This window comes from Heptranchias perlo, chromosome 10 (assembly GCF_035084215.1).
Source record: "Heptranchias perlo isolate sHepPer1 chromosome 10, sHepPer1.hap1, whole genome shotgun sequence".
NCBI classification, from domain to species: Eukaryota; Metazoa; Chordata; class Chondrichthyes; order Hexanchiformes; family Hexanchidae; genus Heptranchias; species Heptranchias perlo.
The window spans coordinates 15,045,705-15,064,554 of NC_090334.1; the positions used below are offsets into that span (position 1 = coordinate 15,045,705).

Consider the following 18,850-nt stretch of genomic DNA (forward strand, 5'->3'; position numbering starts at 1 on the left):
ACGTGCGGGGAGGTCAGCCGCGACGCACCCCACAGTCGAATAGCTCGTCGGCACTTCCCCCCCCCCATCTAGGCCTGCATTCTGGAGGGCGGCCGAGGAGCCATGAACCAGCAACGGGCGAGGATGAGGAGGAAACCATCCATCAACAGCGACAGACTCAGCTTAAAAAAAAAGCCAAGAAGGATTACAGTGCGATGAAAGGAGAGGTGTGGGTCTTACCTTTAGAGAAACTGTGGAGTTCAGTGGGCCGTCACGTCGAAAGAAAGAAGTGCGGGAAGGAGAGAGAGAGAGAGAGAGAGAGAATGTTAGACATCATGCATCAGGAGGTCGGCTCAGTGGAAGGCGGGTGATGACTGTTAAACTGGCAGTGAACAGTAGAGGGTACAAGTGTCCTGCTCAAGAGTGGCACTGGCAGGAGGAGACTGCTGCCCACCCTTTCATAGAACCATAGAAAATTTACGGCACAGAAGGAGGCCATTCGGCCCATTGTGTCCGTGCCGGCCGAAAATGAGCCACCCAGTCTAATCCCACTTTCCAGCACTTGGTCCGTAGCCTTGTAGGTTACAGCACTTCAGGTGCACATCCAGGTACTTTTTAAATGAGTTGAGGGTTTCTGCCTCTACCACCCTCTCAGGCAGTGAGTTCCAGACCCCCACCACCCTCTGGGTGAAAAAAGTTTTTCCTCAGCTCCCCTCTAATCCTTCTACCAATCACTTTAAATCTATGCCCCCTGGTTATTGACCTCTCTGCTAAGGGGAATAGGTCCTTCCTATCCACTCTATCTAGGCCCCTCATAATTTTGTATACCTCAATTAAATCATCCCTCAGTCTCCTCTGTTCCAAAGCGAACAACCCCAGTCTATCCAATCTTTCCTCATAACTAAAATTCTCCAGTCCTGGAAATATCCTTGTAAATCTCCTCTGAACCCTCTCTAGTGCAATCACATCGTTCCTGACCAGAACTGTACGCAGTACTCAAGCTGTGGCCTAACTAGTGTTTTATACAGTTCCAGCATAACCTCCCTGATCTTATATTCTATGCCTCGGCTAATAAAGGAAAGTATTCCATATGTCTTCTTAACCACCTTATCTACCCGTCCTGCTACCTTCAGGGATCTGTGGACATGCACTCCAAGGCCCCTCACTTCCTCTAAACCTCTCAGCATCCTCCCATTCATTGTGTACTCCCTTGCCTTGTTTGCCCTCCCCAAATACATTACCTCACACTTCTCCAAATTGAATTCCATTTGCCACTTTTCTGCCCACCTAACCAGTCCATTCTTCCTGCAGTTTACAGCTTTCCTCCTCACTATCAACCACACGGCCAATTTTTGTATCATCTGTAAACTTCTTGATCATGCCCCCTGCATTTAAGTCCAAATCATTAATGTATACCACAAAAAGCAAGGGACTTAGTACTGAGCCTTGCAGAACCCTACTGGAAACAGCCTTCCAGTCACAAAAACACCCGTCGACCATTACCCTTTGCTTCCTGCCACTGACCCAATTTTGGATCCAATTTGCCACTTTCCCTTGGATCCCATGGGCTTGTACTTTTTTGACCAGTCTGCCATGTGGGACCTTGTCAAAAGCCTTGCTAAAATCCATGTAGACTACATCAAATGCACTACCCTCATCTACCCTCCTTGTTACTTCCTCAAAAAATTCAATCAAGTTAGTCAAACATGACCTTCCCTTAACAAATCCATGCTGACTGTCCTTGATTACTCTGTGCATTTCTAAGTGAAGGTTTATCCTGTCCCTCAGACTTGATTCCAGTAATTTGCCCAGCTGGGAGATGGTGTTTGTCTTGCCATGGAAATAGCTGGAGGGGAAGTGTGGGAACTAAGAGATGGGAGTAAATGATTAATTGCTAAGAAAGAAAGAACTTGTATTTATATAGCGCCTTTCATGACCTCAGGACATCCCAAAGCACTTTACAGCTAATGAAGTACTTTGTGAAGTGTAATCACTGTTGTAATGTAGGAAACACGGCTGCCAATTTGCACACAGCAAGATCCCACAAACAGCAATGTGATAATGACCAGATAATTAGTGATGCTGGTTGAGGGATAAATGTGACCAGGACATTGGGGAGAACTTCCCTGGTCGTCTTCGAAATAGTGCCATGGGATCTATTCGAAGAAGAGCAGAGAGGTTCTCACCGGTGTCTTGGCCAATATTTATCCCACAATCAACATCACTAAAACAGATTATCTGGTCATTTAGCATATTGCTGTTTGTGGGATCTTGCTGTGCGCAAATTAGCTGCTGTGTTTCCTACATTACAACAGTGATTACACTTCAATAGTACTTCATTAGCTGTAAAGCACTTTGGGACGTCCTGAGGTCGTGAAGGACGTTAAATGAATGCAAGTCTTTCTTTCTTTCTAGCCCAACAAGCTCATCCCTGTTTGACAGACAAATGCGCTGAGGGCAGCATCAGTTCGTCTGTGCTCCCTGCGGTCGAATAGCCCGCCGACATTTGCAGGTTTCGACCTCCTTTGGGTTGAGTTACCAGTAATGGGTCACCACCTTCATAGAAAGAGGGGGTTCTGAGGGAGGGAAGAAATTTATTCTGCATCAGACACTAACTTATTTACAGATTGCTTTTGATCAGCATCAGCATTAATTTCTCAGGATTTAATCTTTAAGGAGTTATTTTTGCAGCAAGAAATAAATAAGTCGAGGTCTTGACATTTACAAACCATTGCCTTGGAGGGACTGCAGCGCAGATGCATCAGAATTATGCTGGGGCTGAAAGGGTTAAATTATGAGGACAGGTTGCATAGACTAGGCTTTTATTCCCTTGATATAGGGGTGATCTAATTGAGGGGTTTAAGACGATTAAAGGAGTTGATAGGGTAGATAGAGAGAAACTATTTCCTCTGGTGGGGGAAGTCCAAAACAAGGGGGCATAACCTTAAAATTAGAGTTAGGCTATTCAGGGGCGAAATCAGGAAACATTTCTTCACACAAAGGGCAGTGGAAATCTGGAACTCTCTCCCCCAAAAAGCTGTTGAGGCTGGGGGTCAATTGAAAATTTCAAAACTGAGATTGATAGATTCTTGTTGGGTAAGGGTATTAGGGGTTACGGAATCAAGGCGGATGGACAGAGTTACGATACAGATCAGCTGTGATCTAATTGAATGGCTCGAGGGGCTGAATGGCCTCCTCCTGTTATCTATGTTCTGTTCAGCCATGAAGCCGCCCATGGCGTTCCAGCACTTACTAGCGGGGTGGGGGGGGTGGGGGAGCTGAAAGGTGAAGAATGGCCACTTGGTTGATGTACTGCCCATACCCACGGAGCTAGTCCACTGCGAGAGGCGGCACCTTTGGGAGAGAACCGCAGGGAGCAGGAGTGTCGGAATGCGGAGAAACTGGGTATTTATTTTTTTTCAGGTGTAAATTCACTCACCGCTCTGTACCAGAGATTTTAGGATCTGTTTCGTCGGCTCTGTGAGAAAAAAACAAAAAGGAAAAAGACAAGGGCATCCTGTTAGATTATTGCCATCATAGTTAATGGGAGCAGAGCCTCGCATTCCTTTCATCTGGCCTGGTGTGAAGACGCCAGTTCAAAGCACTTACGAGCCACATTAGCAGTTGCTTCATGTTCCCTCGACTCAGGACGTTTTTAGCGCAATGGGTTTACAGTGGTCTCACTGAAAAGAAAAAACATTTTCAGCCCTACAACCCTTCGGGATCTCTGCGTTCCTCTGGCTTCTTGCCCCCACCCTCTTCGTCCCACTATTGGCAGCCGTGCCTTCAGCCGTCTAGGCCCTAAGCACAGGAATTCCCTCCCTAAACCTCTCTGCCTGTCTCTCCTCCTTTAAGACGCGCCTTAAAACCTAATATACATGTGACTCAGTGTCAAATATTATCTGATAATTGCTCCTATGAAGCACCTTGAGACGTTTTATTACGTTTAAGGCGCTATATAAATGCAAGTTGCTGTTGTTATTGTTGATTAAAGCCTTTGGAGGGCAGTTCCCTTTGCAATATGAATGTGCCATTTGTTCCTCAGGCTGTTCCTCTCATGCAGTGCAGAAAATCAGGAGAAAGCGAACTAACGCAGTCTATCTATGTTACAGCCCCAAGTTTGACAGCAGGGCTGTAAAATAAACGAGGAAGTGCTGCCTTGGACAGAGCAGGGTGCTGCCAGCAATGTAAATGTTGCCTCCAGAGGCACCAGCTCCTATCTTTTCTGGACATTGGCAGGGCGAGCATCTGTCTAGGACTGGCTCTACTTGGTTGCCTGGGCCGACTGCCTCGGACCGCCTGCCTGGGCCGACTGCCTCGGACCGCCTGCCTGGGCCGACTGCCTCGGACCGCCTGCCTGGGCCGACTGCCTCGGACCGCCTGCCTGGGCCGACTGCCTCGGACCGCCTGCCTGGGCCGACTGCCTCGGACCGCCTGCCTGGGCCGACTGCCTCGGACCGCCTGCCTGGGCCGACTGCCTCGGACCGCCTGCCTGGGCCGACTGCCTCGGACCGCCTGCCTGGGCCGACTGCCTCGGACCGCCTGCCTGGGCCGACTGCCTCGGACCGCCTGCCCGGGCCGACTGCCTCGGACCGCCTGCCCGGGCCGACTGCCTCGGACCGCCTGCCCGGGCCGACTGCCTCGGACCGCCTGCCCGGGCCGACTGCCTCGGACCGCCTGCCCGGGCCGACTGCCTCGGACCGCCTGCCCGGGCCGACTGCCTCGGACCGCCTGCCCGGGCCGACTGCCTCGGACCGCCTGCCCGGGCCGACTGCCTCGGACCGCCTGCCCGGGCCGACTGCCTCGGACCGCCTGCCCGGGCCGACTGCCTCGGACCGCCTGCCCGGGCCGACTGCCTCGGACCGCCTGCCCGGGCCGACTGCCTCGGACCGCCTGCCCGGGCCGACTGCCTCGGACCGCCTGCCCGGGCCGACTGCCTCGGACCGCCTGCCCGGGCCGACTGCCTCGGACCGCCTGCCCGGGCCGACTGCCTCGGACCGCCTGCCCGGGCCGACTGCCTCGGACCGCCTGCCCGGGCCGACTGCCTCGGACCGCTTGCCTGGGCCGACTGCCTCAGACCACCTTTGGCCCCTGCTCGGCTAAAATCTAACTCTGTCTAGCACAGACCAGGGGTCAAATGGTGTTGGGGTTAGTTGGGGAGAAGCAGGGGGGGGTCTTCCTGGTCAGTGTGTCCACCTCTTGCTTGTTTGGCCCCAGACTAGACTTACCAGACTGTCTGCGACCCCGGCGGCAGCTCAGGAATTCCTCCACCGGTTGAGTGGACATAGACTTTTTTAATCGCTCCGGGCTGTATCGGTACTTGGAAGGATCTAGAAGGATCACAGCAGGAAGAGCAATCAATTACCCATCAGCCATCAAGTCGTAACCAAGTTACATAAACGAGGAACAAGCAGAACCATCAATATTTAGGAACATAGGAATTGCTAGATGTAAAAAGACCAAGGTCCATCTAGTTCACCTTCTACCACCCTGATAGTCACATGATACAACAATAATGGAGTTGTTGACTAATCATAGCAATCAATCTCTATCAATTAGTCTACAACAGACCCAGACATGGGGAGAGGAAAACCCGCAGTGGTGGAGAGCTTTGGGAACCATCGGTCCAAAGTCACCTGTTCCTCCCAATCATGCTACACTTACCACACTTCATGTCACAAATTACTCATATACTGTATCCCAAAATATTATTTTCTGAAAGCAGTCCATCTAATTTACATTTGAATGAATCAATACTATCTGCTTCCACCATCTCCCTAGGGAGCCTGTTCCATAGATTGACCACTCGCTCACTGAAATAATGTTTCTGCAGATTAGTTTTGAATTTGCCCCCCGTCAAGCGTAGGCCGTGTCCTCTGGTTCTACTGTTCTGGACAAGGTGAAACAGTTTGACATGGTCGACATTATCTAATCCCTTTAGAATCCTAAACACAGGAAACAATGTGGGGCTCGTCTTGTAAAAGAAGAGGTGGGTTGACCGAGGGACCAAGCTCTTGGTGGAAGCTGTCCTGAGCTTGTTGCATGCAGGCAGCCCATCCACGGGCAATGGTGGGCATTGGAGCCCTCTTTAAACTTTGTGCCATGTGCTCCCAGGTCCGATGTAGAGCAAAAACTCCCTCTACTCTACCCCAACAACTAGCCTCAGCCCCAACCCCAATACAACACCTCCTACTGTACATAAGAACGTAAGAAATAAGAGCAGGTAGGCCATATGGCCCCTCGAGCCTGCTCTGCCATTCAATAAGATTATACTGGAGACTTCTACCGACTGAGAGTGCCCCAAACCTCACTTCACATAGGGACCTTACACTCAGCAGAGAAAAGAGCTATCACCCCCATCTGACTGGGATCTATTCAAACTCACGGCCTAGGTATTTCGAAGCCGTTCAGGCCCCACTCTCCCCAGCTTTTTTTTTTTAAGATGAACATAGTTCGAAGAAAATCTAGATTTCCAAATGAAACTTTTAAAGCAATAAGGTAATTTGTTAGTTTGAGAATATATTACTTACAGTAGGAATCCATTTCCAAGATGGCTTCCTTGGCCTGAAAGGAAACAACGAAATGTCAAGATGCTACAAACCAAGGGGAGAATATTTACACACAGGTAAGGGAGCAAAAGATATTCTATCATCAGCCAAGTCAGAACAAGCATAGCTGGCATCATGGGCAACTGGTTTTTATACCATGCAATGTATTACATAAGCACAGGCCAATGGCAACACAGAATCCAGGTCATGTGACCAGAACCCTGATGCTTCTGTGGTTGAAGCCCTTCACCCTATCAGTCTGGATTGGGTTGCATTGCATTGGAATGTGTTGGGTTGGATTAGAGAGGGTTGGATTGGAACCAGTATCCCACAGGTGAAAGGACAGCTTGGTTATCCACAGCAAAATCCAGCCTCCATCTCAGAGAAGACTTTCATCCTGAAGATATCTGGGTGGTTTTGGAATGCAGTTCCCAGAGGTGAAAGGACAACATGCTATCCCACTGTGCAATCTGATTCCCTTTGGGAAAGAGCCCTTCGCCCCAACAGTCTGGAATGAATTGGGAGCCATATCCTAGAGATTTAGGTGAATGAGGTGACCTATTCCATCTACAGACACAATGGCCCCGATATTAGCGGGGGGCCGGAATGGCAGCGGCAGGGGGAGGTGGGGGGTGATTGGGCACGTGGAAAACCCGCTTGAACCAAACTTACCGTTTCCGACGCGATTGCACGTTGATTGATAGTGGTTAACGTTCTCTCCGGGTTTCATGCCCAGATCCGGCACTGGACTGGAAGACCGGGTGGGGAGAGGGGAAGATCGGTGGGGGGGGGGGGGGGGAGAGGGGAAGATCGGAGAGATGATCGGGGGAAGATCGGGAGGGGGACATCGGGAAGGTGAGATCGGGGGGACATTGGGAGGGTGAAGAGGGGGACATCGGGAGGGCGAAGAGGGGGACATCGGAATGGGAGACATCGGATGTTGGAGCAGGTTTCAAAGGTCGGTGCATTTAGTGTTTTCACTTCCTTGCATGGTTTCACCTGGCGGACAAGCCGCCCAGGTAAGTTAAAAATCTTTCTAATCCCTTCATCTGTCACAGGTAAAGTGTCTTAAGTACCTCAATGAGGTACATTTGGCTCTTTAACTGTCATTAAAGCCGGCGGGACTTCCGTTTTCGGGTCACCCGCACGCACACAGGTGGGTCCCTGGGAAACTCGGAAGTCGGCGGGATGGAGCCGGCTTCCGAACCCGAACAGGATTTGCGCGATTTTCGGAACCCCCCCCCGGGCCCCAAAGCACCCATATTTGCCTCGTAAAATCACCCCCAATGATGCAAATAAAACTATTTAACTTCTGGGACAGGCATCCAAAGAAGGGAATAAAACGATGGCCCTGATATAAAGTACTGCCCTGTGATGCTCATGATGGACTTGGTATTAAGTAATATGAATTATGAAACCAAATTGGGGTGTGTAGTTAATACAATGGAGGATTGCAAGAAGACATTAATAAACTTGCAGAATGGGTATGTAATTGGCAAATAAATTTCAATATAGATAAGTGTGAGGTGGTGGATTTTGGTAGGGAGAATAAGGAGGCCACATACTGCCTTGATAATAAGAGTCTAAATGGGGTAGAGGAACAAAGGGATCTCGGGGTACAGATACACAAATCACTGAAAGTAGCGACGCAGGTTAATAAGGCCAATAAAAAAGGCAAACAAAGCACTGGGTTTCATTTCTAGAGGGATAGAATTGAAAAGCAGAGAAGTTATGTTAAACTTGTATTGAACCTTAGTTAGAACACACTTGGAGCACTGTGCACAGTTCTAGTCTCCATATTATAAAAAGGATCTAGAGGCATTGGAGAAGGTGCAAAAAAGATTCACAAGGATGATACCAGAAATGAGAGAATATACCTATCAGGAAAGACTAAATAGGCTGGGGCTGTTTCCTCTACAAAAGAGAAGGCTGAGGGGTGACCTGATAGAGGTCGTTAACATAATGATAGGGTTTGATAGGGTAGACGTAGAGAAAATGTTTCCACTTATGGGGGAGACCTAAACTAGGGGGTCATAAATATAAGATAGTCACTAATAAATCCAATAGGGAATTCAGGAGAAACTTCTTTACCCAGAGAGTGGTAAGAATGTGGAACTCGCTACCACAAGGAGTAGTTGAGGCAAATAACATAGATGCATTTAAGGGGAAGCTAGATAAGCACGTGAGGGAGAAAGGAATAGAAGGATATGCTGATAGAGTTAGATGAAATAGGGAGGGAGGAGGCTTGTGTGGAGCATTAGTGCCGACATAGGCCAAATGGCCTGTTTCTGTGCTGCAGACTTGTTGTAATTACTGGGCTGTAATGACCACGATGGACCTGATAATAAGTAATGCCCTGTAATGACAATGATAGCCATGGTATTAAATACTGCCCTGTAATGACCATGATGGACCTGGTATTAAGTTCTGCCCTGTAATGACCATGATAGCCCTGGTATTAAGTACTACCCTGTAATGACCATGATGGACCTGGTATTAAATACTGTCCTGTAATGACCATGATAGCCCTGGTATTAAGTACTACCCTGTAATGACCATGATGGACCTGGTATTAAGTTCTGCCCTGTAATGACCATGATAGACCTGGTATTAAGTACTGCCCTGTAATGACTGTGATAGCCCAAACCATCTTCAGCTGCTTCATCAATGACCTTCCTTCCATCATAAGGTCAGAAATGGGGATGTTTGCTGATGATTGCACAGTGTTCAGTTCCATTCGCAACTCCTCAGATAATGAAGCAGTCCGTGCCTGCATGCAGCGAGACCTGGATAACATCCAGGCTTGGGCTGATAAGTGGCAAGTAACACTTGCGCCAGGCAATGACCATCTCCAACAAGGCAGAGTCTAACCACCTCCCCTTGACATTCAACTGCATTACCATCACCGAATCCCCCACCATCAACATCCTGGGGGTCACCATTGACCAGTAACTTAACTGGACCAGCCATATAAATACTGTGGCTACATGATAGCCCTAGTATTAAATACTGCCTTGCAATGACAAGGATGGACCTGGTATTAAATACTGCGCTGTATTGACCGTGATAGCCCTGGTATTAAGTACTGCCCTGTAATGACCATGATGGATCTGGTATTAAATACTGCCCTATAATGACCATGATGGATCTGGTATTAAATACTGCCCTGTAATGACCATGATGGATCTGGTATTAAATACTGCGCTGTAATGACCGTGATAGCCCTGGTATTAAATACTGCGCTGTAATGACCATGATAGCCCTGATATTAAATACTGCCCTGTAATGACCATGATAGCCCTGATATTAAATACTGCGCTGTATTGACCGTGATAGCCCTGGTATTAAATACTGCGCTGTATTGACCATGATGGATCTGGTATTAAATACTGCCCTGTAATGACCGTGATAGCCCTGGTATTAAATACTGCGCTGTAATGACCATGATGGATCTGGTATTAAATACTGCCCTGTAATGACCGTGATAGACCTGGTATTAAATACTGCCCTGTAATGACTGTGATGGATCTGGTAATAAATACTGCGCTGTAATGACCATGATGGATCTGGTATTAAATACTGCCCTGTAATGACCATGATAGCCCTGGTATTAAATACTGCCATGTAATGACCGTGATAGACCTGGTATTAAATACTGCCCTGTAATGACCATGATAGCCCTGGTATTAAATACAGCGCTATGCAACCCATGATGATTCAAATAGGAGCTCACCTTTTGTGGAATGATGGCATGATGATTCTCTAGAATCAGCCTCTTTATGTGATGAGTCCAGAGACGCTTCTCTTCCACTGTCTTTGCCTGTGAAAGACCAGAATGTCAAAGAGTCACTGAGATGCAGAGATATTGAGGCAGTGGCCTGAAGAGTGCTAAAGGAACACTCCAGCATATTGGCCTTCTGGAAACGCTTCCTTATAAAATGACAATAAGCCCACTGTTTAAATAAACTTAGTAGGACAACATATAATCCATTGTCAATCCATTGTCAAAGCCTCCGAGACGGAAGGTCGTGGGTTCAAGTCCCACTCCTGAGACTTGAACCCAAAATCCAGGATTACACTCCCAAGCAGTACTGAGGGAGCATTGCACTGTCAGCATTGCTGTCTTTCAAATGAGATGTTAAACCAAGTCCCCGTCTGCCCTCTCAGGTGGACGTGAAAGATCCCAGGGCACTAAATCGAAGAATTCTCCCGTGTCCTGGCCAATATTTATCCCTCAACCAACATCACTAAAACCACATTATCTGGCCATTTATTACATTGCTGTTTGTGGGATCTTGTTGTGTGCAAATTGGCTACCAGGCTTTCTTACATTACAACAGTGACTGCACTTCAAAAGTACTTCATTGACTGTAAAGCCCTTTGCGATGTCCTGAGGTCGTGAAAGGTACTGTATAAATGCAAGTTGTTTGGCTATTGATGCCATAATGCATATGGGAAAGAGGAAAAAAAAGACCAAAAAAACAGACCAGACACTGGCATGAAGTGGTGCTGACCAAAGACTGCCTTCACCATCTTATTCACAGGAAATGACTTGGTGGGCGGGGAGAGTAAGGACATATAAATAACAGAAATTTCAACCTCAAACACAGCAGTGTATTTCCCCCCTTAATGAAGCCTCCCCACCTGGCTATATCTTCCAGCACTTGCCCCGCCCAGACCGCCACGGTGACGGTGTGGCCCTTATCACCAAATCACACCTTGGTCTGTCCCCCTACTCCTCTGGCACCTTCTCTTCCTTTGAGCACCTCACCTTGTTCCACCCCTCTCACCACTCCTTTAAAATCCTCATTCTCTACCGCCCACCCAAATACCACGCCAAGTTTCTCACTGAGATATCTTCACTGCTTTCCTCCCTCAGCCTCTGCACTGAGCGACTTCTCATTCTTGATGATTTCAACCTCCATCTCAACTCATCATTCCTCTCACCTCTGAGTTCACGGCCCTCCTATCCTCCCTTAATCTTTTCCTCCATATAACTCCCCTACCCATATTCACGACCATCCTGTCGACCTTGCCATTTCATGTGACCGCTCTACTCCCATCGTGTCAATCACAGAAGGCCATCACTGATCACTTCCTTGTATCCCTCTCCACCCACATCCACCCTTTCCCCTCCCAACCCTTCTGTGTCCGCCCCTGGAACAAACTCTCCCCCAAGTCACTTACAGTTGCACTTTCAAATTCCCAAAAGTCTAGCCTTTGGTTCTCCATTCACACAACATTCTGCTCAATCACACCGCCACCTCCACCTTTGATGCTCTTGTCCCCATTAAAACCATTACTCTTTCTCACCCTGATCGTTCCCCTTGGTACAGCCCTCATCTCCGCTCCCTTAAGCCCAAGGGATGCAGACTTGAACGTTTATGGCAGACAACTGGTTAAGCCATTCAACGCCAGATCTGGTTGGACCACATAAAGCACTATTGAGTCCTGCTCTCTGCTGCCAAAACTGCTCACTATTCCGAGATCATCCTGGAATGCAAAGATAACCCCCGACTTCTCTTCACTACAAACTGTCCTCTTAAACTGCTCTCCCCTGCCCCCTCCACCCTCACCTCCAACGAAAAGTGCGAGGAGCTCACGGACTTCTTTATCACTAAGATTGAGACCATCCATTCAGCTGCCTCTGCTGCTTCTCTCCCTTCCTCCAGCCCACCAAGCCAAACTTCCCCTACAGTTCCTCCCTGCCCTATCCACGAACTTGTATCTTTCTCTGGTTTCTCTCCTATCTCCCCTCATGCCCTCTCCGAGCTCATCTTGACCATGAGACCCACCTCCTGCTCCCTCGACCCTATTCCCACCAAACTGCTGACCACCCAACTTCTCTTCCTGGCCTTCATGTTAGCTGATATTGTTAACCTTTCCTAATCCCTTTCCTCAGGTACTGTCCCCCTCCCCTTCAAATCTGCCGTCATCACCATCCTCCTTAAAAACCCACCCTTGACTCCCCTTGCAAACTACCGCCCCATCTCCCACGTCTTTTACCTCTCCAAAGTCCTTGACCATGTTGTCGCCTTCCAAATCTGTGTCCATCTTTCCCGCAACGCCATGTTTGAATCCCTCCAATCAGGTTTCCGCCCCTGACACTGTATTGTAACGGCCCTTGTCAAAGTCACAAATGACAAACTATGTGACTGTGGTAAACTATCCCTCCTCATCCTTCTCGACCTGTCTCCAGACCTTGACATGGTTGACCACACCATCCTCCTCCAACGCCTCTTGGGTGGGACTGAACTCGCCTGGTTCCATTCCTATCTATCCAATCCTAGCCAGAAAATCACTTGTAATGGATTCTCTTCCTGCTCCTGCACCGTTACCTCTGGAGTCCCCCAAGGATCTATCCTTGGCCCCCTCCAATTTCTCATCTACATGAGACATCATCCAAAAACACAATGTCAGATTCCAAGCTGACGACACCCAGCTCCACCTCACCACCACCTCCCTCGACCCCTCCACTGTCTCTGATTTGTCACATTCCGACATCCAGGACTGGATGAGCAAAAATTTCCTCCAACTAAGTATTGGGAAGACAAAAGCCATTGTCTTCGGTCCCCACCACAAACTCCGTTCCCGAGCCACCGACTCTATCCCTCTCCCTGGCCATTGTCTGTGGCTGAACCAGACCGTTCGCAACCTTGACATCCTGTTCGACCCTGAGATGAGCTTCCGACCACATATCCGCTCCATCACTAAGACCACCTACTTCCACCTTCGTAACATTGTGCATCTCTGCCCCTGCCTCAGTTCATCTGCTGCTGAAACCCTCATCCATGCCTTTGTTACTTTTAGACTGAACTATTCCAATACTTTCCTGACTGGCCTCCCATCTTCCACCCTCCATAAACTTGAGCTCATCCAAAATTCTGCTGCCCGTATCCTAACTTGCACCAAGCCCCGTTCACCCATCACCTCTGTGCTCACTGACCTACATTGGCTCACGGTCCGGGAACATCTCGATTTTAAAATTCTCATCCTTGTTTTCAAATCCCTCCATGGCCTCGCCCCTCCCTATCTCTGTGACCTCCTCCACCCCTACAACCCTCCGAGATCTCTGCGCTCCTCCAATTCTTGCCTCTTACGCATCCCTGATTTTCTTCGCTCCGCCATTGGCGACCGTGCCTTCAGCTGCCTCGGCCCTGAGCTCTGGAATTCCCTCCCTAAACCTCTCCCTCTCTCTCCTTTCAGAAGCTCCTTAAAACCTACCTCTTTGACCAAGCTTTTGGTCACCTGCACTAATATCTCTTCATATGGCTCAGTGTCAAATTTTGTTTGATAATGCTCCTGTGAAGCCCCTTGGGATGTTTTACTACGTTAAAACACTATAAAATGCGAGTTGTTGTTGTTGTTAAGGGTGGGTGGGAGCAGGCTCCATGAGGTTCCATGTTTCATCAAAGCAATGCTGTTCTCATACCTGGACAGTGTGCTGTTGCTTTGGGTTCTTGTAATCGGACAGTCCAAAGCACAGCGAGTCCCTTGTGCTTTCGATGAGCATCAGTGCAGAGCACTGTTAGAGAGAGAGACACAAATCCATTACAATCCAAACTGGACAATCAATTTCCTTCATAACATACGCAGGCCTTACTGACCTCCTGCACCAGCACAGACCACGTTCTGTTGATTAATCGGTACCTTCAAGGGGAAAGGATTCCGCACGATTGAGCATGCTGGTATAACCTCCTGTTTCTGTTCACAGATCTTCCCTTAGGTTGCGAGGGGGAAAGAGAGGAGATTTGAACACGGGGCAGCCTTTATTGGCTTGTACAGGCAAGGCCCTCAGTATTCCCGCTCCGAGTGACATGGCAGCCAGCGACATTCATTGCCATCACCAGCAGTCATTTATGTTTGTGGCCGGCAGCATTTACCCCTGATGCCCCTCTCTTCACACGGGTCGTGGCACTGATGCCCCCGGGCGGCATTGCACAGCACCAATAGCAAATGATTCTCCGCACAGAGTTCCTGAGCACCATTATTCTACATATAAACCATCTGAACCCCTCGATTAGATTCCAGCCTGTAACTCACTCCCAGGTATCCATTATTCTATACATAAACCATCTGAACCCCTCGATTAGATTCCAGCCTGTAACTCACTCCCAGGTATCCATTATTCTATATATAAACCATCTGAACCCCTCGATTAGATTCCAGCCTGTAACTCACTCCCGGGTATCCATTATTCGATATATAAACCATCTGAACCCCTCGATTAGATTCCAGCCTGTAACTCACTCCCGGGTATCCATTATTCTATACATAAACCATCTGAACCCCTCGATTAGATTCCAGCCTGTAACTCACTCCCGGGTATCCATTATTCTATATATAAACCATCTGAGCCCCTCGATTAGATTCCAGCCTGTAACTCACTCCCGGGTATACATTATTCTATATATAAACCATCTGAACCCCTCGATTAGATTCCAGCCTGTAACTCACTCCCGGGTATCCATTATTCTATACATAAACCATCTGAACCCCTCGATTAGATTCCAGCCTGTAACTCACTCCCGGGTATCCATTATTCTATACATAAACCATCTGAACCCCTCGATTAGATTCCAGCCTGTAACTCACTCCCGGGTATCCATTATTCTATATATAAACCATCTGAACCCCTCGATTAGATTCCAGTTTGTAACTCACTCCCGGGTATCCATTATTCTATACATAAACCATCTGAACCCCTCGATTAGATTCCAGCCTGTAACTCACTCCCGGATATCCATTATATATACATATATCTCAACGTGTATTTATTTCCATGTATTGATCTGTAAGCATGTTGACTCGTGTCAGGTACCTTGATGTGGGTTTTATAGATGAAGTGCTCCCCTCTTTTCTTGGCCAGCAGCAGAACCTTGTCAAACAGGAATAAAGTGCGTTCATTTTTGGCTCGGTGAATCCGGAATGTTCCTTCCAGGACCAGCTCTCCGTATGTCGTCAGGTCCGGCCCTTTCCAATTTATCAGCAAGCTCTGTACCTCCTGGGAAGGGCAAACTCAAAAATCAGCTTCTCCTCAAACATCCGTCGCATAAACAGAACATATCCCAGAGCAAGGCCTGCCTGAGGTGCGCATCCCCTCCCCATATGCTCTACCCACCACCCCCCCCAACACCCCCTGCCCCTCACACCAGCCATCCCCCCACCCTATCACCCACACGCCCCCTCCTCCTATCGCCCCCACCTCCTGCCTCCAATCCCTCCTCCTAACACCTCCAACCCCTCCTCCTAACGCCTCCAACCCCTCCCCTATCCCCACACTCCCTCCCCTATCCCCACACTCCCTCCCCTATCCCCCATACCCCCTTCCCCATCCCCCACACCCCCTTCCCCATCCCCCACACCCCCTTCCCCATCCCCCACACTCCCTCCCCCTATCCCCCACACTCCCTCCCCCTATTGTCCCCCACCCTCTCTACCCCCAATCCCCCTACACTCCCAGCTCCCAACTCCCCCCATCACCCCACCCCATCCATCCACACAAGATCCCTTACCCCACACTATCTCCTATCCCCCACACCCCTACCCTCTATTTCCCCACACCCTATCCCCGCAACACCACCTATACCCTACCCACCCACACCCTCTCCCCAGCCCCCCAACATCCCCTACCTTCTATTCCCCTCACACACCCTAACCCCTCCCCCATACCACCTTCATGCACTCTATCGCCTCCCCCACACCCCTCTCCATTTTCCCCCCACATCCTCTCCACCATCGCCTTCCCCCAAAACCCCACCACCCCAGTAACATGGGGTGCTGACTGGGCTGGGTTACTGAGTGACAGTGTAAGGGAGCTGGATTAACATCAGTAGAGATACAGTCAGTAACACAGGGTGCTGGGGGAGGGGTTACTGAGTGACAGTGTAAGGGAGCTGGATTAACATCAGTAGAGATACAGTCAGTAACACAGGGTGCTGGGGGAGGGGTTACTGAGTGACAGTGTAAGGGAGCTGGATTAACATCAGTAGAGATACAGTCAGTAACACAGGGTGCTGGGGGAGGGGTTACTGAGTGACAGTGTGAGGGAGCTGGATTAACATCAGTAGAGATACAGTCAGTAACACAGGGTGCTGGGAGGGAGGGGTTACTGAGTGACAGTGTGAGGGAGCTGGATTAACATCAGTAGAGATACAGTCAGTAACACAGGGTGCTGGGGGAGGGGTTACTGAGTGACAGTGTGAGGGAGCTGGATTAACATCAGTAGAGATACAGTCAGTAACACAGGGTGCTGGGGGAGGGGTTACTGAGTGACAGTGTGAGGGAGCTGGATTAACATCAGTAGAGATACAGTCAGTAACACAGGGTGCTGGGGGAGGGGTTACTGAGTGACAGTGTGAGGGAGCTGGATTAACATCAGTAGAGATACAGTCAGTAACACAGGGTGCTGGGGGAGGGGTTACTGAGTGACAGTGTGAGGGAGCTGGATTAACATCAGTAGAGATACAGTCAGTAACACAGGGTGCTGGGGGGAGGGGTTACTGAGTGACAGTGTGAGGGAGCTGGATTAACATCAGTAGAGATACAGTCAGTAACACAGGGTGCTGGGGGGAGGGGTTACTGAGTGACAGTGTGAGGGAGCTGGATTAACATCAGTGGAGATACAGTCAGTAACACAGGGTGCTGGGGGAGGGGTTACTGAGTGACAGTGAGAGAGATGCTCAGAATGCTTGGGTGTGGGAGGGGGATTGTGTGCAGGGAGACCGGTGTGCTGAGATGTTTGATACCTGTAGCCGGACAGCATGCTCATGTTTCCTCTTCATGTCATTGATGTACCAGGCTACACCTGTCATGGTGTCTATAGCTTCTTCAATCACCTCATAGCCCTCTTGGCTGGCATCAAAGTGCTTCGCTATTTCCTGCAAGGAGAACAGAGAGGGATATAGGAAGATGGGAACAGGAGAAGGCCATTCAGCCCCTCGAGCCTGCTCCGCCATTCAATCATGGCTGATCTGTATCTCAACGCCATTTACCCGTCATGCTTCCATAATCCATACCCAATAAAAACCTAGTGATCTCAGTCTTCAAAGCTCCAGTTGAGCCCCAGCATCCACAGCCTTTTGTGGGAGAGAGTTCCAGATTTTCACTACCCTTTGTGTGCAAAAGTGCTTCCTGACATCACCCCTGGATGGCCTAGTTCTAATTTTAAGGTTATGCCCACTTGTTCTGGCATCCCTCACCAGAGGAAATAGTTTCTCTCTAATCCTTTAATAATTTTAAACACCCCAATTAGATCACCCCTTAATCTTCTATACTCAAGGGAATACAAGCCTCGTTTCTGCAACCTGTCCTCATAATTTAACCCTTTTAGCCCTGGTATCATTCTGATGAATATGCGCTGCACCCCCTCCAAGGCCAGTAAATCCTTCACTAGTTCACCTACACATCAGTGATTTACAAATGCGGCCTCTCCATCAGCAGTCGCTAGGGAGTGGGCCCCAAATGGACAAAGCATCAATTCTGCTTAGTTGGTTAGTAGGACAAAACAGTGTAGTACTGAACCATATAGACTTCTTTTGATATACATTCTCGGGATGTGGGCATCGCTGGCAAGGCGGACATTTATTGCCCATCCCTTGTTGCCCCAGAGAAGGTGGTGGTGGGCCTTCTTCCTGAACTGCTGAAGGATTTGATACGATTGAGTGGTTTGCTCGGCCCACTTCAGAGGCCAGTTAAGAGTCATCAACGTTGGTGTGGGACCGGAGTCACACTTAGGCCCAGACCGGGTAAGGACGGCAGGTTTCCTTCCCTAAGAGACATTAGTGAACTAGATGGGTTTTTGCGACAATCTGACAGTTTCATGGTCACTTTTACTGACACCGGTTTTTTATTCCCGGATTGTTTTTTTTTTAAAACCGAATTCAAATTCTCAAAGTGCCGCGGTGGGATTTGAACTCCCGTTCTCTGGATTAACCTAACCTCTGCACTCCCGTCGACCTGTGCCGAGTGAGACAGTTTCAAACAGGATGCCGAAATTGGCACCTGCATCCCTAGCTAAAGAGGGGGGATAAAAAAAAAGAATCGTGCAGCGTTCCCAATCCTGATTACTATCGGGTGGCTCCTGATGGAACATCCAACTGTGTGGATATCAGGGCGAGGAGGGGAGTGGGATCTACTGTGGGCCCCACCTGGTCACATATCCCCTACACATCAAGAACATCCACTTGCGGTAAGATATCTGTGACACTCGTGCACCCGCCCACGCTTTCAAGAGAAAGAATGAAAGGAAAGACTTGCATTCCTGTGGTACCTTTCACGACCTCAGGACGCCCCAAAGTGCTTTACAGCCAATGAAGTACTTT

General features: G+C 49.0%; 1 protein-coding gene across 1 annotated transcript in view; it reads right to left on the minus strand.

Annotated features, from left to right (window-relative positions):
* The window catches only part of LOC137326302 (pleckstrin homology domain-containing family G member 3-like), a 233,326-nt gene that overhangs the window by 31,380 nt on the left and 183,096 nt on the right, over positions 1-18,850 (minus strand). Inside the window, exons 8-15 of the mRNA XM_067991256.1 lie at positions 17,276-17,407; positions 15,349-15,531; positions 13,960-14,052; positions 10,261-10,347; positions 6,510-6,543; positions 5,208-5,309; positions 3,419-3,457; positions 220-230 (exon numbers count right to left, since the gene is read on the minus strand). Coding sequence (XP_067847357.1) covers positions 220-230; positions 3,419-3,457; positions 5,208-5,309; positions 6,510-6,543; positions 10,261-10,347; positions 13,960-14,052; positions 15,349-15,531; positions 17,276-17,407 — 681 coding nt within the window. The remainder of the gene's footprint in view (positions 1-219; positions 231-3,418; positions 3,458-5,207; positions 5,310-6,509; positions 6,544-10,260; positions 10,348-13,959; positions 14,053-15,348; positions 15,532-17,275; positions 17,408-18,850) is intronic.